This window comes from Aphis gossypii, chromosome 2, assembly GCF_020184175.1.
Source record: "Aphis gossypii isolate Hap1 chromosome 2, ASM2018417v2, whole genome shotgun sequence".
In the NCBI taxonomy this organism is placed as follows: domain Eukaryota; kingdom Metazoa; phylum Arthropoda; class Insecta; order Hemiptera; family Aphididae; genus Aphis; species Aphis gossypii.
This window is the reverse complement of record NC_065531.1, coordinates 70,660,237-70,682,861: the sequence shown is the minus strand read 5'-3', so window position 1 is coordinate 70,682,861 and position 22,625 is coordinate 70,660,237. Positions and strand designations below refer to the sequence as shown.

General features: G+C 27.3%; 1 protein-coding gene and 1 non-coding gene across 2 annotated transcripts; one reads left to right on the top strand and one right to left on the bottom strand.

Moving 5' to 3' along the window:
• Nucleotides 1–3,871: 3,871 nt before the first annotated feature.
• On the bottom strand, nucleotides 3,872–3,961 carry Trnay-gua (transfer RNA tyrosine (anticodon GUA)). The gene is given in 2 exon segments: nucleotides 3,872–3,907; nucleotides 3,925–3,961. It is a non-coding gene; the product is annotated as a tRNA-Tyr (tRNA).
• Nucleotides 3,962–13,702: 9,741 nt separating this feature from the next.
• LOC114123106 (sodium/hydrogen exchanger 9B2-like) lies at nucleotides 13,703–22,453 on the top strand. Its single transcript, XM_050201339.1, has 8 exons — nucleotides 13,703–13,862; nucleotides 15,315–15,814; nucleotides 17,330–17,515; nucleotides 18,971–19,146; nucleotides 20,054–20,208; nucleotides 20,675–21,061; nucleotides 21,795–21,896; nucleotides 22,026–22,453. Exons 2-8 carry the CDS (start codon nucleotides 15,366–15,368, stop codon nucleotides 22,197–22,199), a joined length of 1,629 nt encoding a protein of 542 aa, XP_050057296.1. The 5' UTR covers nucleotides 13,703–13,862; nucleotides 15,315–15,365; the 3' UTR covers nucleotides 22,200–22,453.
• The last annotated feature ends 172 nt before the right edge of the window (nucleotides 22,454–22,625 follow it).

Genomic DNA, 22,625 nt, shown 5'->3' with positions numbered 1-22,625 from the left:
TTTTAATTTGTAAAATCAATTTATTTATTTCTTCTCTCAAAATCTAAAAATAAAATACAATCAATTTTGTCAAAAAAACTGTCGTGTAAATATTTCTATTTTTAAACTATGTTTATTTTAGTTTTTCTCAATTATCTAAGTAGTTAAATAGTAAACAAGTAGCTACTAAATAAAATGATCTGCCAGGAGTTAATTCAATAAAATTCTAATCCACAAAAGAGTGATGACAGACAACAAAAAATAACTATTAAATAAAATCTCAATCTAAAACTTATACAATAAATTATTAACTATGTTCATCAAAATCTAAAATAGCGTGTATTCAATTCACATAAAAGTAAATACTTTTTTGAAAACTAATAATACTTATAGCACTATAACTGTTATTCTTATTATTATTATTATTATAATATAGGTATAATAACAATAACTGTGTTAAATTGATTGTTTTTCATCAGTGATGCGAAATATAACACTGGCGTTTGATAATTCAAAAAAATGTGAATCAAGTCGATCAAGTACAAAATACCGAATCAAATAGACATAACAAACAATATATATATATATAAAAATAAAAGTAAAAATGAAAAATGACTTAAAATAGACGTGGATTGTTAGACAAAGTTATTTGTTAATACACTTCGATGATGAAAAGTGGCGTTCTTTTTGTAAAATATATATAGTACATTATATATAAATATTATGTGAAAAAAATACTTTTATACTAGCAAAATCGTTCAAAAATGATTCCCAAAGAAAATATTCTCAGAATAAACGAATCAACCTAACTTAATAACACAATAACAACACAAAGTAATAATTGTAGAATATGTCCGTGTGGGCGTATGCCGTATATACTATAATATTATTATGTATAGTATCTATAAGTCGAATATACAATAGTTCACATCAAACATAATATTCTGTCTTCAAAATCACCAACTAAAAACGTGTTGATCGTGTTGATTGTATTTCGATCGGTTATGATCATTTAATATAATAATAGAGTTACCAGTAATAAATTCTTATACATATATTTGTTAAAATACTATATATATATATATATATATATTATTAAGAAATTCATTTTTATAATTTATTTATTTCCTAACTATGTTAGTTAGAACTAAAGAACTCTAGCACTGATATCGAACATTCCTTTGTCAAAAAAAATATTGGTACTATTATTAAAAGTAATGAATCTAAGATAATGCCTAATAAAAAAGTAGTATTTTTTTTATTATTATTATTGCAATTAATTTACTTACAATTTATATGGAAAATTATTATAATTAAAAATAACATAACACACTTAATTAACAAATCGACTTTAATTTGCAGTAATTGAATCATCATTTGTTATTCATAACCGCAACATCATTATCAAAATACTTTTAAAAAAGATCGAGAATGTTATTTTATGTTATGAGATGTAATTAATTTAGAGTTCTAGTTGAAAATTTAAAAAGGCCAATTTTTGGTTATTAATTAAGTATAATTTTATAATATACCAAGTACCTATATCATATTATTATGTATTAATCCTATATTGAAATTAACTAAAAATAATTGTAATATCATTATTGATTAAACTAATTAAATGGGTGAAATTGTTCATTAAAAAGTACATTTATATGTAATTTATTACCGGCATCTGTTCAAAGATAATATACATTATTCATACAACGAAACTATTGATATTTCAAGATAACCATTATACCAAACCACTAATTACCGTAATTTTTCACTTTTGTACGACATCTGTGGAATTCGCTAATTATTAGTAGGTAAATATTCCACGGATACTTCTAACTACCTTGATGTATTATAAAATTATAAAGGAAAGTATAATATTATTACCATCACGAGGGGTCCAGTATAGTCGTTTGTAATATTCTATTGGTGATAATATATGATAATCACACAGCGGAACATGATATTGTACGGATACGTTTTATCAACTCGAACTTTGACAACTATTATAATGGGAACACTATTGTACAATAAAACACGTTTATATATAGCAAAAATAAATAAAATTATAATAATGCAGTGGACTGTAAGAGTGGTAAACACTAGATACGCATTTATTGATCGTCGTGACATATTATTATATTATGAAAGGTGCGTTACAAAACGTATAGGTTTCTAAACGAGACATTCATTTAGTTGTGTAAACTTCGTTGTACAACTCGAGTACACTTACGGCTGTAAATACGTATAGATAGGTCTAAAACGCGAATCGAATATAAGTATCTGTAAATAGTATTCACGTTAACCCATGAACGTGTGACGAATTTTTATTTATTCACAATTTCACGAATCTGCAGATCACATATTATTATGAATATACTAGAAACACCAATAAGATGACTACAGACGAAATTCGAACTGGCAAAGTCGATCGAAGCAAGCCAATTATGCATTTATACTCTACACAAAGATTCGAACCGTTATCAGATTGGATTTTGATTTTTTTTTTAAGTATACATATATATATATAATAACATTTATAGTGTATTTTAAAGTACACTATGTCTACTAGACATTTCTATAATATTGTCCTAAACAGTATGATGTAGGTACACATAATTTAATTTTACATTATCGCTTACAAAACGTCTTTCATATACGTTAGATATTTATTAAGTTATGAGTAAAAAAGAATCATCTAACGAGTTTAATCTGTATCTATAATGGGCGGATAATTTGTCATATCCGTGGAGGACTTAACATTTTTCTTTTGCCCACTAACGTAAACAATCATTTTTAGATGCCTAACGTCCATTATGATTTGATTACGTTCTGGCTGTTCTGCAGGGATGGACTTAAGCCCCCCCCTAGTAACCGTTATGTCATTAAATTTATGCGCAAGAAAACAGTATTTATATAAAATTGTAGACTCAGTAAAAATATAGATAACGCTGTGTTCATATTATCTATACGTCTTAATATATCCTAATCACCCAGATGATCAGTTTATTTGGAATCTAATTTTTACGATCTATACCTAATATAATTTTATAATTTATTGATTTAATAATATTGTTGGCAATATAAATCTTTAAAATCATAAAATTGGGACTGATAGAACCATTCCCATTTATTTAATTAACAACATAACATTCCACTCAACATGGAATGAAACAGTATACACTCAAACAGATAAAATAATTCTTAAGAAAAACTGGCCTGTATAAACTAATTTAACAAACGCAGCTATAAATTAATAGGTGAAAGAGTGACAACAAATTTTAAATTATTTAATAATAATTGCAAAAAAAAAAAAACTTAAATTTTAACTATGTAACTATTCTATAATTTTTATAAAACCACTAAAACCGAATCTACCATTGTACATTTTAAAACTACTATTAACCATCGTTGTTAATAATAAAAAAAAGGTTAAAACTGCTAAATAAAATGTAAAAATATATTGGTGGTTGTTTTTGACATTAATCATAAGTCATAACTTATTATTGTGTTAATATTCTTTGTAAGTACCTGAATTCTATAGAAGGTATTGGATTTATATCTTAAATACCTGCTTTGGTTATTTAAGAAATGTTTTTAATAAATAAATTATGATATTTTATAATCAATACAACTATATAGTTAGATGGTATTCAATAACGGTACCTACCTACTATTTTTCTATGTAATATTTTTTCTTAAATTATAGGAATAATAACGACTAAATAAAACAGAATTATAAAAATTTCATTAAATAAAATATTAAATATATTTTAAACGGAAATTTTTTAAATAAATAAAATATTAGTAAATAGTAAGTAGTAATACATTAAAATACATTTTTCAAACCATACTATTTTAATAATTAATAGTTATGAAAAAATTGCAAAAAATTTTTTCCTTCGAACCGGATTTGAACCAGTGACCTATGGATATCTGTGAAATGTACCACTACAGTCCACCGCTCTACCAACTGAGCTATCGAAGGTTGGTACGATGATAGTAAATTAGATTATTTAAATACGAGCTGATACAATTATATAGGAATGTATTACCTACCTACACGTTATTAATGTTTAAATTAAACGTATTTTTTTTATTATTATTCTGGTTTTATTACATAAAGATTTTAAAATGTTTTTTTTATAACCAATTTTATAACGAAATAAAACTGAAAAACTGAAAAAATTTGAATACTATTATCAAAAATTATCAATAAACGTAATTTATTAAAATTAATATTAAGCAATATTTGAATACCTACTACCTAGTATGTAAATTTTCAAAAAAAAGTTATAAATAATATTTTAGTATTTTAGGTACCTATGAGCTAAGACAGTATAAAATATTTTCAATTTTAATTTTAATTTTATAATCATTTTTTTAATCTTTTGGGTATTATAAATTACTTTTGTTAACAATTATTGTAAATATTTTATTCTTGTTTTTTTATTAAATAATACAAATTATACTTATTAGTATATTTTTATAATTCAACTAATTACCTATTATGTTTAGGTACCTATGTTTAATTTTATTAGTGTTTATAGTTTTATTATATTTTTAACTTTACAATTAAAATAGTATTTAAAAATATAATAGGTAATGGAAGATGGAAAAAATCAAATATAACGGTTAAAAGTACAATAACGTTAAATAAGTTTCTGAACAGATTAAACGATATTATATACTTTCATAGTCTAAATCCTTAATCCAATGGTTTTAAATAAAATAATAAATCAATAAATAAAATTTAGACACCCTTCGATTTAATGGTGTAGTTACCTAACAAAGACATTCACTAAATTTGCTAAATTCACTCTAGGTAGGTACATTCAATGTTAAATAAGAATAAAAATAATAGATGGTATGATACATGTTTAACAGATTATTTAGCTATTTTTTAATATTTTAAGGTGCAGATGGTATATAAATGTAATTAAAAAATAAAATTATTTGCTTTATTTTTAATTGAATTAAATATAATACTTAAGCAAGTATTTTTCACCATATTAATTTTTAACATTTAGAATTAAATGTATAATTAAATGTTAACCTAACCTAAATACATAAAAACACGTGATTCATTGAAAATGCAATTTTAGGCAAAATAGCCAGTGTATAATAGATTGAATTTATTTTCCCGTACCTAAATATTGTATTGAAAAGGAATCTTTTTGGTTTATTAAAGTGGTTGAAAAAATTTTCATTAAAAAAAAATTTAAATAAAAAACAATGAAGGTATGAAGTTCCTATCGGTTATAGCGATAATAATAAAACTTAAATCCATAAATAATTATTTTGGTCAATATTTTGTGGTAACTTTTCAGTATCGTTGAAAGTTTTTAATTCTTTTTGTTTGTTTTTTGGCTTATGCTTGCATGAAACCTATGCGCCTTTCTGTGTTTTAAAATAAACTTGCATTTTCCGCTCATCATATTATTATATGGGTGTATATTTTATTACCGTTACTAGAAACGAAAACAAACCAGCCATTTAAAGTTTGCTAATTAATTTTTTGAGTGTATCAATTATAGATTATACAAAAGCGTATGCGAAGTTAAAATACATTTAAAATTCAATCTCATTTTGATGAATATTGTGCATCAAAGAGTCCAATTAGTTATTTCAGTAAATTACATGGGTAATAGTGAATACCGTAAACACGCTTAAAATACCTTTATAAGCAACCTTTATATAGGCAATATACAATATATTAGTGTATAACTCTATTCCAATGCCATATAATAGTTTGTGGTTATTGAATTTTATTGATTGTTTTGGTCAAAACCGAAAATGATTGAACAATCAAATTAATTTAAAATTATAATTACATTGTTCAAAAACAAAATAATATTAGCTACATAATATATTATATATAATATAATATATAATATATATCAATTGGTATTTGTGTGTGTTAAAATAAATATCGACATGCTTATTGCTTAGATAGCTTGAGGTCAAGGTCGTTGATTAAAAAAAAAATCCTCGAGAAGAGCGTACAAATTGTATTTTAGTGTGCTATCAAATGTTTGGCTTTGGTCCACCTCGGGAGAATGGTATAGCGGAACGATTTGGATCGTGACAATAGTTATTCGATTTATTATTATTGTTTTTTCCCTTCGACAGCGGAAACTTATACGAGGCGCGTGACGAACCCTAAAGACTTTACAAAATGCGTTATTGTCAACTACTAAAAATGTCAGTCCTTCCCCATTCTGTACTGGAAATGCATTTGAAAAAAAAAACCTTACATCTCGAACATAATCATTTTGCCAATGTACAATTTGAGTGTTTGAAAGACGATTGGATCGTTGTCTGCAATAAAGCATTATCATGATTTCCTCGCCCATCCTCAAACCCGGATGACGTTAAAATTGTACGAGTTTATTGATCCAATCATTTTACAATATAATTATAGTGTACATTACGTGCACATAGGTAATTTAAAAATACAATAAATATAATATTATGACAAATCACATAACTCACTGCGAACAAGTATGACCATACTGACGTTGCAATTTATGTCTAAAAATGCAATCCTAATAATTCCTATATTAGAAACATATTAAATCATGAAATTTTATTGTTTTATTAATTATTCTTGAATCACATAGTATTATTTAAAATAATTTATTATTAAAGCCTACCAACTTTTGATACTATTTTACAATATTAAGTATATCTTTAAACAGTTTAAACATAAAAATATTAAGTAGCTTAATAAATATTAAAATGTTAAATGTTAAAAGTTATGACATCAAACATTCGATAAATTAAGTATTTATATTAAATTATAAATTAATAATATACAATTAGGTATAACGTAATTTTTTATACTTAACATAAAGTAAGTTTATAAAAATAATGACTTTTTTGTCGTTTAAATCTTAATAAATAAATAATAATATTTTATAAACTTAATATTTAACGGGTGTATTATAATAGCTTAAAATATGTCACATTATCCATTTGGGCCATTACAGGTATATACTGATATTTATGGATATTTCAATAATTGTATTTTATTTATGAGTTCAGAGTTAGAGGGTTAAAGTAGGCTTTACTATGTACTTAACATTAATAGTTTAAGAATCATATATTATTTGTTAATTATGTAATACCTTAAAAATAATTTCACTTAACACTTTTTAATTTGTTATATTATTGTTATAAACTTCAAGTATAGGAACAAAAGTTTTTTTTCTAACCAATATATGTTTCGATAGTGTTTTTTTTTTAAAAAGGAATAATTTATTTCTATTATGGGATATTATTGTAATAATTAATTAGTATGAGAAAAAAATTATTTATTTATGTTTAAATAATAATATACACTTTCAATGTTTGGTTAATATAAATTTATTAGTATTTTTTTAATTTTTTTTTTTATTAGCTTTGCTTCGCGTGATGCGTTTTGTTTATTTACTACTATAGACAAAACTAACGTAATTTAACAGTTAGGTGTTATTAGTTTGATGACTTTGACTAATACATCAAATCTTAGCCAACTTATAGATACCTTATATTTATTTTATTTTAATATTATATATATTTTATGTATTTGATGATTAATGTTGATTATAATATTATTATTTGTTATGCAGTTAACAAAGACATAAATATTCAGAATGATTCAATAAAATTGAATTGATAATGATATAAGATGGTAATTAGTAGTCAATGGTTATTGATTATAAATTACTGTATGATATAATTATAGGTATAGGTACATATAATCATTAATCTGTACTTACAGCTTGGCGATAATAATCTAATTTATACTTAATATATAAAATAAAATATAATTTATATTTATATTTTAATCAGTAAAAAATAATTATATTAAGTAGGTACAAATAAATCATTATTTTTAAAAAAAAAAACTCTTTATAATAATTGCAGTAACGAATTTAAGACTATAGTCTATAACTTACTAAATACTTTATTAAGTGTTTAAGCTGAAAAAAATAAACTATTACTGAGTCTTAAAATAATAATAATACAAAATAACAAAACAGTATGATAACATACTGTTAAGTGTTGATAAGAACGATAAATATTTATCAAATTATATTAGTTATAATAAAATATTATTAGTATTAAACCAATAAATATAAGAAAAATAAAAACATTTTAACAACATACCGATATCCAAAACAAAGTAGGTACATTCAATATAATTTGTTTCAAATCTAATTTTTAATTTTTTTCACTTTATTAATGTATTATCATTTATCGTCAAACAGATTGATAGGTCACAGGTGATAATGTATATCATTATTTAATTATTGTGAATTATCGATGATAAATAAAATCTCTTTAAGTTATAATGTGCATATAACAGGTAACCTTGACGTGATAGTGGATTATGATTTATTTTAAATCATTTTTTATTTTTGGCAAAATTACGGACCCCGGACTCTTCCTCCTGTTACAGCCTTAAATAGATAATCGGTGAACCAGTAGCGACTTTTGCAAGCACAAAAGAAGTAATATAATTAAAAACTTAAATATTTTTATTAAATAAAAATTATTTATTATTTAATACAATTATTTTATTTAGAAATTATAAGAAAGTGTGGTATGTTAGAATATTATACAGAACTGCACTGTTTAAAAGAGATGAGTTCGAAAAATAGCCTAAAAAAATAGTTAGGTCTTTTTTTCAAACATTACTTAATTTTAACCCTTATTAAAAGTTTAAAACCATTATCTATTTTTAGTATTTTTTACCCGAGTGCAATTCAACTAAAAATAGTGCAGTTCGACTATACCTATATTACCAGTAATTTTTTTTTTTACCTACTAGCATCAGGTTTAAAAATGATGATTGTTTTGGTTATACCCATTTAACTGATAAAACATTTTAATATTTGAACAAAAAGAAATACAATATATCCTAACATGAAGCAAATAACATTACGCATCTATTTGTTTCGGAATAGAAAATTAAATATGTATATTATCTTTAAAAAAAGTAAAATCCAAACCTAAAAAATTGTAACAAGTGTTAAAGAGTATATGTTTTTTTTTAAATATTATTTTGTAAGTTATTCAGATGTAAACACTATGTATTATTTTCTATTAACGCTTATTCTTCTACGATTTGATACACAACCAGTAAATAATCCGTTTCTATAATCCGATAGGGGTTCATGAAGTACGATTATTTAGCCAAACTAAATGATACAGTTACGCGATGAGTAGGTACCATCCGTACTAACCGATGGGCCATGGTGGAGGTCTTGGACGTTACGACGGTCGTTAAAATCGGTTGCGATTTTTCACACGTTTTCTCGTTTGGCGTCATCATAAAATGAAAAGCGACAAACACTACAAACATACATTATAAATATATATATATATATATATATATATATATATGCACGTTCACAGTGTATATCTTATAACGGGAACCAAACCTGAAATGTCTATAATTATATGGTAAAGAAAAACGGTGCATGGCTATGAATACGTTATTTTATGGGTCGCACAGGGGTGGGGGGTGTATTTTTGTGGTGTATTAAACGTTCAGTTTATAACCTAACGTCAGATATTTATATACGCGATGGTCGTTGTACACATCATTATAATACGCGCAGCATCGTCTGTTTATATGTGCTGAAACGGATTCATGGTTAAAATGAGTATAAACAAGATTGTCATTCTTTGATAACGAATACCGTGTACAGTTTTAAATCAAAATAGGAACGTAATATCGCATAGTAGCAATATAAACACACTGATACGCGTATAGTATATGGCGTGGAAATGAGTAAAACACGAAAGATACCCATGGAGAAAGAGTGAGAGAGATCAATAATTATTATTATCATTCTCGACGATAAAATAGCTATTCTGTATGGTTAAAGTTCGCTGGCAATCGCCGTACACTACGCAAAATTCCAATGATATAAACGTTACACAACTATTTTTATATGAGTAAATGACATAACGAAATAACTGTTCATCTCAAAATCTAAGTATAAGTTGCTATGTAAATTATTATGATATAATTATTATTATTTTCGAAAATAAAATAAAACAAACTCTAACTGTTCACTACAGGTTATGATAAGTTGTAAGCTTTTTTAATAAAAAATTAACTATTCATAACTAAAAAAAATATTTTATACAATAATTATGCACCGCTTACAGACAAAAATTGGTTCTTTTCCGTATTCCATATGGCACCCTATCATTGGAACCGGTCTTGTTGACAAAGTAGGCGTGGGGATGAACAGAATCAGTGTACTCTCGCTATAAATAAAAATGATATTTTAACTGTTTGCTAGGTAGGTACTAAAAAATAATTATTATTCAAGAGTTATTTTTAAAACTGGTTTATGATTCACAAGTATCATTAAAGTTTAAAACTAACCTGATTTTTTAAAGATTGTACAAGATGGAATTAGGTTAGAATTTTTTAAATAAACTTTAATATCATCAATAGGAAGCCTAAGCAGTAATTTTTCCACTGATAAAAATTCAAAACATGCCACTGTTGGTCACGAATACAAAAAAAAAAATAATAATAGTGGAAATATAAAACTACAAAAATACACTTTGCCACAAGTAGATTGCTGTTACGTTTATAATATCCATTTTAAATTTGTACGACGAATAATACACAATGAACGCACCAAGTTCAACGAAAAACAAGTTTTGCAGAGATAATATGTTTTTGTTTTTATTTCTGAAAAATGTCAAAAGGCTTCAATAATAACAATATGACCTATTATAAATGAATAGCACACTCCGTCAGCAGCTATTAATATAATAAGTAAACAGCTTGTTCCAGGAAATGTTGCTCAAAAACCCAACAATCAATCTTGCTTATGGTTGACTTTATCTCAGTATTATCTGTAATATAAGTATTGTTGTAATTTTCAACTTCATCTATGTATAAAGAATTATTGTAATTATTTTTCTGTAGAATTCTTCGTGGTAACAAAAATTCCTTTTAATGGTACTATTGATATAAATACCTGTAGATGGAAAATCTTCTCGGAATGAATTAATATATCCTTTTAATAAAATGATGAAACTTAAGCCAAAGATTAATTAAGTAAAGATAGTACATCTACACTAATGAAATGATAATAATTTTATTTAAATATTGAACCAATATTATTTAATATTATTCTTTAATAACTATAATAAATTATTCAAATTAACAAATAATATGTTAACTCTTATAGTATAATAACTAATAAATACAATCTGTCAGAGGATATCAACAACTCTTCTGGATTTCTAAATTGTCTTAGTATCTAAAATATGTAGGATATGAATATGAAAACAAAAAAAAAAAACAAAAACAAAAAATCAAGTAGAAGAAACCCATGCCATTTCTTAACTTAAGTAAAAATATAAAATAATTTCATTCCAAAATAAATGTAAAATTGTTGTTAAATATAAAAAAATTATACAAAAATGAAAACGAAATAAAGTCAAAGCAAATAATTTTATAAATTGTATTGCTTTTGAATTATGATAATTCAATAATAGATACATATAAAAAAAAAGAATTACCAACAAAACTAAAACCTTTGAAATAGGATTTTTTTTCAGTTCTAAGGGAATTTCACAAAAAATATAATTACTTTTGTATACTAATGTAAAAGAGAATATTTTCTAGAGTAAAGCAGAACTGGTAAACGATTCATGTTTTAACAATATTATAAATGTAATAGCATTACTACATTACGCTGTATTATTTTATAACAAAATACGTTTTTCGTATACATACAAAACAAAGTTCATTATAAAATAATACTCGCACTTTACATAGTATAATGTATTTGTAAGTATTGATTGTTAAAATGTAATGGATACTAGTTCATAAAATCATAACATTGTGTTACTTTACTTTTAAGTGCACCTGCCAAATTTTAACTATAATAATATTTAATTTATTATCGTCGTCTTACGTATTATTTGTTTATCGTTTATAGCGCTTTACACACTACCTGATCTGGTCGAGCCGACAGATAGCCTGACTAAATCAGGTATCAGAATAATATCAGAGTAATATAATATTATTGTGGAGCTCAAAGCTCAACAGTTCTAGACAAATTTCTGCATTAATTTGAATTTTATAATTATTGTTGTAAAACAATAGAAATATTATTTATAAATGTAAAGAGTATAAGAATTATTTTTAGATTTTTGCAAAAAAAACATTTCATAATTATAATTATTATATAATATGATAATATATTATATTTTAATAATATTATTGTTATTAGTTATTAACGTTTAAGTCAATACACTGTACCGTTTAGAACGGTGCGAATAAAAACGTAGTAGAAATCGCTTAAAATTACTCTAAATACTTTAAAAATTTAATTATGGAGTTCGAAAATAATGACGTTACATACACAATGATAAAAAGTTTAAAATCTCTCAAATGAATATATTTTAACATAATAACTAAAATTGTTATATTTTATTAAAATTGTATAATTAATTTTAATTCATCTATAGAAAAAATACTTAATTCGATGTAGGTAAACAATACGAAATGTATGCTAGTTATTTTTAGAATACAATAAGAACAATTTTTGAAGAACCATTTATTAAATTATCAAACTTAAGATATAAATATAAGCACATATTTAATATAGTCACGCTTTATTATTTTTTTTTTTCAGGACGTGTTTGAAGTTCAAATTTTGACGAAAATGTATATTCATGCGTAAAATCACGATTTAACCTCTGGCAATTCTTGTTGTTTTGTTATAATTCAAAAAATATTTGTCTTAGAAACTTGAAACATTCAACTACCTACAACTAAAATTATTATTTTTCATGCAGATTGAAAATTTCAGATTATTTATACCTATATCAAGATATTTATAATTTATACCACGATCTTATTCTATAAGTGTTAAATTTGCAATAATCACGAATAGCAACTATAAAAATAGTTACGTCCTACGGTAAAATTTCTTCAGAAAACCCAAATTTTATTAATTAAAATTTTTTGAAATATAAAATTATAATAACTTTTTTCACTACACATTGTTTTCATTTCATCGGCCATTAGAACAATAGTAAGACACAAATAAAATATAATGTATGATAAAAATAAGTAGCTATATAAAGTGTAGTGACTAGTGGCTGCGTGAATAGTTATTTTATGTGGCGGGCCCAAAAGTGGGGATGAGTATCATCCCAATGACTTCAGTTCATAAGACCTACTGGCTACTCGTAGACGGCCAAACTAGCCGAATTTGCACATTGGTGCATATTCGAAAGGATTAAGCCTGCGTTTAAAATGTGTGAACAAATTGGAGGGTAGTTGCTTCATAGGAAAAAAAATGTTCACTCCGGCACTTTATATAAATGTAATAAATATACAACATAGTATCGTTTTTACGATATGGTTTTTAAATCGTTATGGATAATGGATATATTATTAAAACTTTATATTATATTATTATTAATTATTATCTTAGCGTTCGGCATTAATTTCCGGCACATGTGAGGTTGGAACAAAATCGTATCAAAATACGTCTATAAATGAACACACCATATTTTCGGTTCGCCCTTTGTGAACGAACCACGACGACAGCGACATTAATAACAGTTATTAGTTTATTACTTTTGACTGCGCTTAAGAACGAAAATACGTTACCGGCGGGCGGCGTGCGTCGTATTATTATTATTATAATAATATTATGCTATCCGGAAACACCACGTGCGCCAGTCGCCTTCCATTCGACCCTCTATCATTAGACCCGTTTTTGGTTAGGTGCTTGGTAGACTCGCAGACCGGTTTTTCATGTCAGTATTCGGCAAACCTATGACGTAGTAATATATATCATAGTCCTAAGTCGTATACATAGTGTAATATACTTCACGGCAGTGGCGGCGTAAGTACAGTTATTTTATTATACTCTCGAGCGATTTTACTAATTTTTATTTATGAAAATATCATTATTTGTATCGCGTACTGGCGTACCTATATAAGAAATAATGTAAGGTTCTACATCTGCTGTCGCTTTAATCATAACGTGATATTATTTAAAATAATTATTAACTACTACACACTGGATGTTTGTATCATACTATTCGATATTTTGCTGATCGATCATCTTGGCGTTGTATTTTTTTTTTCATATCGTTTATTATTTAATGACATTATACAAATGTCTACTATAACGTGAATACGAACGGACGATCGTACTTTTGTGTGGCTATTTTTCAGTTCACCAAGTTGCTAAAATATTACTCGTGATGAAATGTGGAATTATTTTAACACGCCCACCATATATGGACCTATAATAGGTATATATTATGCGTTTTCGTACCTAACGTATCGCAATTATATGTGTCCGTTATATCATATAATTCACAGATTTAAACTATGCTGTACAATTACCATGTTATTATAGATAGATACCTACTCATTATTTATTTTGTACTCGTATTTTTAAATAAATACAATAAATAACCTTAAACTCTGTTTCAGGAATGTAAATGTTTTTTTTTCATCATTAAAGTTCTTACATTTCTGAAATTTAACACAACTAGAACAAAACTACAAAAGTATAGCTGGATAATAAACAATATCATATAAAATTTTGCTCTGTCATCGATCAATCCATTTTGATACATTTTAATTCAAATAAAATTTCAATTGGAGTAATATGGTTTCTAATGACTTTCTACTTTTATTTTTTCAATACTTAATTAGCGAATAACATATATTATTGTTTTAACATAGATCAATTAAACTAATCGAATTGTACATAATACGGTTGTGTGTTTTGTCCGTCATATTTTAAACGTTAATAAATTGAACGGAGTTTTTTTTATATATCGTAGATAATAATTCCACAGATATTCGATAGACACTGCAAGTTTGATTCGAATTGGAATGTCATATTAATAGCATTTTTTTGCCTTCACTATTTTCATAAGAACAGTGCATATAACTCTGCAATAAGTACAACTGACAACAAATATAGCTACTCGCAGGTTTTGAGTATTATCATATTATATATTATTATCTTTACGTTTTTATTTTAAAATCGCATTCATACGGCTTATCATCATAATATACATGTAATCCTACCAACGGACAATACGTCTTATCGTCGTTGTGTTCGGAACTAATACCGACTGCGGGGGGGAGTCGTCGGAAGAGTTCAATTTAACATATAAGATAAATATCGACGTGTAATCGATGTAAAAATATATTATTTTGTACGTGATGTTTTTATCGAACGGTTTTTTTTTTTTAAAACAACCACGAAAACACAGAAATCACGATATGTTATTTAGGTACGCCCACGCATCGGAGTAATCGATTTCGTCTGCAGGTACACATCGTGCCGGACAGGTGCAGCGCATATATATACATACGAGAAATTATGGTAGACAGCGCCGGGTCGTCGGACCCGCCGGAAGAACAGCCACTGCAGCAGTTGCAGCCGAACGACGGTGCAGGCGACGACGGACAGGGGCGATCCGACCGCGACGGCGACGACGACGACCGTACGGCGGGCGACGTAGTGGCCATGGCGTGGTGCGACGACCGGCTGCCGGCCACCGCCGCCAACGTGGCGGCCACGATCGTCGGCGTGGCCCTGGCCTGGTCGCTGCTGTACGTGAACGTTTCGCCGGAACTGATGGCCGTGCCCGGCGGAAGTCTGTCTTCCATATTCATGTTGTACGTCACCGGAGCCGTGGCCGGCCGGCTCATCAACAGAATCGTCGGCCTGCCTCCGCGGTTCGGCATGCTGTTGGCCGGCATCGCACTCCAGAACGCCGGTCTGTACACCGTCACCGGATGGTGCTCACAGCTGGTGTCGTTCATCAGGTGATTCGATCGTTATAAAATTATCATATACGTTTTTGTCAAAAGTCGATATTTTAAAAAAAAAAAAAAAAACATTTCAAATACATCGCAGTGCACTACAATACGCAATCGAAATACATGTATATATATATGTATATTATATATGTATTATATATTTTATATGTATATATATTTATTTTTTTACGAATCGCTCGATTGCTGGGCAAATAAATCGTAGTAAAATAAACCATATAACTGAATAAAGGTGCCGAGTCGATAAATATTTATACGAATTTAAATACTATTATCACGTATATAGATATATTTATTATTTTTTTTTTTTGATATAATATTGTTGGAAATTAGTTTTAGGGGTAGTAGGTTTTAGTAGGTATCTACTGCAGGTGAAATAATAAAAAAAAAATTCTAAGTTTTATTTGTATTTTGAAATACAAATACTTAAAAGGAGTATTTAGATAGTATTCCAAATATTTATTTTTCAAAGTGTTTATAGTACGATACGTATAAATGTGTTTAAATACTTAGCAAATTACAAGTACGATTATTATTTATTTTGTTCTCAGTAGGTATTATATATATAAGTAAATAAAAAAAATCTCCACTTAACGACGTCTCATACTTATTATTTAGGGATTTTATCTTGTCCAGTAAAATTAAACCTAAGAACATTTAAATTTTTATATGTATTTCTAATTTAAAGTTTAAAAGTGGCCCTATGCCACCAGCAATGGTTGTTCCGTAATAATATAAGATAATACTGGAAAACAGTTTTGTACGGAACACACAAGCTGTTTACATTAGATTTATTAAATTTTTACATTTAAGTAATGAAAAAAAATTGGGTCATGGTGTTTTTCTTGTTCTGAGATACCAATATTATACTTTCAATCAAATAATAAACAAAAATAAAAAAAAGTCCTTAGGAATAATTATTGGATAGTATTTTGGTTAAAAATGTTACAACGTGGATAACATTTCTTTTTACTGTGACAATTTGATTAAGCGCTTTCAAGAATTTTAATTCCATAAGTTTGTCCCATGCAAAACTGCAAGTGCATGGATAAATTACGGGTGATGTGAGAATGTGGCGTCTTCTTAAAAGGACATCGTACCCGCATGCATATGGTGTTGACTCAGTGACGCCATTTGGGTTTTTAATATGGGCGCTAAAATTTAAGTAGTCTAATTTTTTTTCAACGTAAGACTATTTTTCCGTTTTTACAGTAAATAAATATTAAACAAATTTTTAATTTAATAATAATTGTAATAAAACCAAAATATAAATTATAATTGTTATAAATCGAATTTAAATTTATTTATTTATTTGTACCTACTATTTAAAATAAATATACTTAATTTTTTTTTTATCATATAGTTTATTTAATCGGATCTGTTAACTATTATTTAACATTTTGATGTTTTCGGTAAATATAAAGCGCATCGGTCGGGTGAATTGTTTAACGAGGCGCTACTTTTCCCATAAGCAGTGCAGCATTTTAATCATTACGCTTTCAGAGAAGTCTCGCTTGCCGTGACATTGATCAACGGCGGACTGGAACTGGATGCCATTCAGTTACGTCGGCTCAGCGGCGTTGTGGCCAAACTCACGTTATTGCCTTGCATAGCTGAAGCTGCTACCTCAGCGATTGCCGCATATCTAATTTTGCCCGATTTCTCGTGGCAATGGAGCCTGGCTCTCGGGTGAGTTCGATTAATACTTTTATTAATCGCAATTGTTTTAGATTCTGAGATGAGTATATTGATTTTAGTATTGTGTGTGTGTGTGTGTGTGTGTGTGTGTGTGTGTGTGTGTGTGTGTGTACGTGTGTGTACGTACAAGATAAATAGTCGATAAAATGTTACAATATTCACTTTGAGGATGGTTTAAGATAGTATAATGGATTTAATTTTGCTACAATTTTATTGAAAAATGTATTCGAACAAATATAAAATTAACTTTATCCTATAACATGTGATCTATTATACCCTTCAATTTATAAACGAAATATGCCAAACATCGTGGATGTATTTTCGTGTCGACTGCTCTGACAACTTTAAATTCTGATTGAAAAATGCAATTGCTAACGAAATTCTTGCTAACGTTTTTCAATGATTCGTTATTTAATTTCGTAGATACGAACGTTTATATGTTTTCAAATTAAAAAGTCCAATCGTGTAGGTAATCTGAGGCTGAGAGACCATACAATTTCTTGCACAACAATGTAATTTTCCTACGAGCTATTTAATAAGCGGCACTAGAAACCATACATACCATCAGTTTCAATGTCTAGGAAAACTATCCACTCAATTCAAATTTTATATTCAAAATGAATAACTATATACTTAAAAAAGCTCGTAACTTCAAAAATTGTTTGTGTTTATATCCCACAGCTTATGCATATAACGGAGAAGGACTATGTAGAAAGAGTGAAAATGAAAGTTTCCCATTAATGCCATTAATGGTGGTTGTAGAATAACATACAGTAATATCTATGGGTTGAGTATGAGTGGTGTAAGGATATTTTTATCTACCCTTTTTTTTTTGCATTATCTTTAAGTTACCTCTAACTACTGGTAACCAGTTCATAATATATATACGAGTATATGTTACCATTAAAAATTCTAAAACGGTTTCAAAGACAATTTCCCGCACTTACCGTTTATGATTCATTGTTTTCCCTGAGAAAATTTAATTTATAAACTTTTTGTTATTAAATTTACAATATTTCATTATGACCGAAAAATGTTGATATCCTTCTTTCTCTTCCTGTATATCTTATATACAATAATCAATTTTAATTTTGAAGTATTATTGATGTATCCAGAAGGCAGAAAGGCTTGAATTTCCTAAGACAAAACACCCGATTATGTTTTTTTAGATTATTCATAATTTATATATTTTATATAAAACATGTATATTATATATATTTATTTATTATGTATAGACTCTGTAACTTACCACATTAGGTACAGTATAAATTATTAATTTTATTTTCAATATATATTTTTATTATTTGTGGTTTTGCACAATATTATTTAAATTGAAGTTAAGTAATTATATTAGTTTTTGGAATAAAACTAAATAAAACATTATTATTTGATATATGTTGTTTATCAAGGATTGTCTTTGATCAGTTTCAATTTATTGTTCTAAAGGTTCACACTGTCTGCCGTTAGTCCGGCTATATTAGTGCCGGGACTATTCCAACTGAAACGTTTGGGCTATGGCGAAGTAAAAGGCGTTAATACTCTATTAATTGCTGCGTCAAGTTTGGATAATATTGTTTCTATCAGCGCATTTCGGATAGTAATAGGGAACATATTTATGACTGGTGAGTTTACAATGATTGACACGAAACACAAAATAAACGGAATTTTGTGACGTCGACGTCATCTATATATAGCGCCGATTGATTATATTTAATCTTAAACTTATAAACTTATTACGAGTACTTACATACTTTAAACTATTTTTTTTAATTTTTATATGATTAATATATTATTATATTTTTTAATTATTATAAATTAATATTTAATAAGTTTATTTTTTAGATTCTGTGTGGAGCGAGGAATTTATTGGTTTTCAATGATGTTTATTTCTTTTTTATTCTGTAAACACTTTTTCTCCCCCTAAACTTGCTCAAAAGTACAAGTGTAGCATATTTTTGAAAGGTAATGTTCTTGAGCTGGTACTTTAAAAAGGTCATTTTTCGATTTTCGAAATGATACTCGAAATCAAAGCGGTTTAAGAAGAAAAATGTACAACTTCACGATTATGTAGGTAATATAAAATAATTATACGGCTTTGTTTATCACTATAAAAATGAATAAAATTAAATAAAAAAGATCCCCTCGTCCGCTCAGAATCGTTTTTTATCGAATGCAATCATATTGCATTCAAATCGAATACCTACAGTAAAATTACACTATCCTGTCCGAGGATCGGAGAGATGATGGACAAACATCCACCACCGAAATGCTCTGACCTACTTTTTATTTTGTTATTAAAATTGTAAAAAAAAAAATTCCGTGTATCTTTTAACACCATATTATACTTGCCATAAACATAGGTACGATTAATTTTGTAAGGTAGGCAAATAAAACTATACGTTAAAAATAAATAGTTGTTTCGACAAACTGTTTTTGATTATAGTTAAATACATTGTTATTCAACATTTATAATTGTATTATTAAATTCAATATTATATTGTTTGAGTTTATTTCTACTATACTACCTAGGTAGTGTGGCCAGTAAAATAATTCAAGGATTCGTCGACGTATCTATAGGAACTATGATGGGAGTCGTATGGGGTTTCTTTTTGATTTTTGTGCCTCCATCACCATGGGCCATGATATACAAAAAACCAAAAACCGAAAACATGATCGCTTTACAAGTAAAGTAAATATTTAATATATTTATAGACATAAAAAGACTTTCGACACTTTAAATAACGGTTATTTATTTCAATTTTACTAATACTAGAATTTTACTACCTAACTTTAACTATGCATCGTTGATAACTTTTTATGGATTTTAAGTTTTATACCTTTCATATATTATAACTATTATAGTTTTCTTAAGTATATATGAAGTATTGTGATAACATTGAAAAAACAAGGATTTGCATTAAATATAATAACTGATTGCCTGATTTATAAAATGTCTTCATTTATTAATGTATAGATATTATTTTTTGAATAAAAATAATCACTGTTTAATATTTAATTTCTTATGATCATTGAGTATTAATTTAAGGTAGTTAAAATTATTACCTAATACAATTTATATACATTGGTATAATGATACATTGTTCGTATAATATCTGTACTACATGACAATCCGTTTTGATTCCAAAACAGCGGCTGAACCGGTTGATAACAGCTAAAAGGTCATTCCTGCTGGGCACTGGTGGATTTCTAGCGATGACCGGCAGCCGATGGTATGGTTATCCTGTGGCCGGTCCACTGGCGTGTATTATATCAGCGTTCGTGGCTAGCACCGGTTGGAGATGGAGATTGAAAATGCAAAATGATCGAAATAACCCAACGATTTCGGTCGACGATAATTGTGATGACGAGGATTACCGAGACCTGCAGGGAAAACCGGTCGAAAAGGTTTTCGAATACGTGTGGGACGGTCTCCAGCCATCTGTCTTTGCGTTTTTGGGCACTGACATCAAATTCGAACTACTCAAGGGCTTCGACATGGTTTTAGTCGGATTACTTGTGGTGACGTTTGGAATCGCAGTATGCAAATAAACTATAAATTAACTTTCACATAGTGGTGTTCAAAAGACAATAGTAATGTGTATACAGTAAACAGTATATAAACATATCTAAATTGGCACTTATATACATTATATTGTTATTTTCATGTTCGTATTGCGTTTTCTGCTATAAAACGTATTTTTTTTATGAATATATTTTGTATGATGCGATATTATGAAGCCAAATGAATATGTATGTTAACGCACATATACGTACACATATCTGTACTATATATATATACATTTTGAAACCGTTAATAGAATTTCTATCATAAAAATTGATGTTCAATAATAAAAAATCAAAATAATAACAACAGATGTTAAATCTACTGCATATGCATATTTTAAAGCGTCGTTAAATTATAGAAGTAAACCTAATTTGAGATTTTTGTAAAAGCTTTCGTTCATTTTAGAATTTAAAACATTGCACCAATTTGAACGATTAAAGACGGTTGGCATTTAATTTCCAATTCAAACTTCAGATAGAAAATTCACAAAATAAGAATTTTAACACAACATACGTACTATTTCTATTTTTCTGTTAAAGTTATATTTAAGTAAATTAGTAGTATGTCAAGTTGCTTGAGATTTTTTAGACTTTTATTTTTATACAAATAAAAGCTAAAACTTAAATTAATAATATCCAATAGTTAATAAATAAAAATTCATTAGCTAAAAAAAATATTTAAATAGGTAATATTAATCCGTTTTAGGTTCGTATGATTTTCACTACATGTTCAGTGTTGGGCACGGGATTCAGTCGTAAGGAAATCATATTCGTCAACATTTCGTGGCTTCCAAAGGCTACTATACAGGTAAACGGTCACGTGTTAACCAAAAGTACTATATGTACTGCGTATATGACATCCGTGTACGAAATTGTTTAATAAATCGATGTTATTGAATGCAAAAATATTCATTTTTTGTCTTCAATTTTTTTGCAGGCTATTCTAGCTCCATTTGCATTTGATGTAGCTAAAGATTTGGGTACGGCGGTGGACGTCGAATGTGGAAATCGACTGGTGACCATCGCCGTGATCTCCATTTTGTTAACTGCGCCTATAGGAGCCATCGGCATAAAACTATTTGGTCCTAGACTGTTGCCCAGAGCCAATTGACTGATGAAAGTATAGACAGTCGTGTATTTAATTTATTTTAATTTTTTTTTACAATCTTTTATAACATTTTATTTACGGGATTTAATTATTTTGAGATATTTATGACATTATAATTCACACAAATATATACTATTTTTAATCATTAGAATTATATATACATTTTAAAATTGCTGTCTGATCATTGTAACAATAATTGTTTAAACGCATCATGCATCAGTTACCTATAATACATAATAAAGTACTTGAACATATTATTTATCTATTCTGTTTTACAAAAATTATACTGTTAAAAAAACATCACATATTTTATTCTAATGATTCTACCTATACAACGATGACAACCTTTGTATTTTAACCAAACTTATTTTTACGATATCTATAGATACTGATCCCACCGCGACAGCCGAAATCTTTTCAACACGAATG

Bases quoted from the DNA above. Each gene is read 5' to 3' on its own strand.
- LOC114123106 (XM_050201339.1), top strand. From the start codon at position 15,366: ATGGTAGACAGCGCCGGGTCGTCGGACCCGCCGGAAGAACAGCCACTG. The intron at 21,062-21,794 runs GTATGCAAATAA...AATCCGTTTTAG, and splicing joins TGGTGACGTTTGGAATCGCA to GTTCGTATGATTTTCACTAC. The intron at 21,897-22,025 runs GTAAACGGTCAC...ATTTTTTTGCAG, and splicing joins TTCCAAAGGCTACTATACAG to GCTATTCTAGCTCCATTTGC.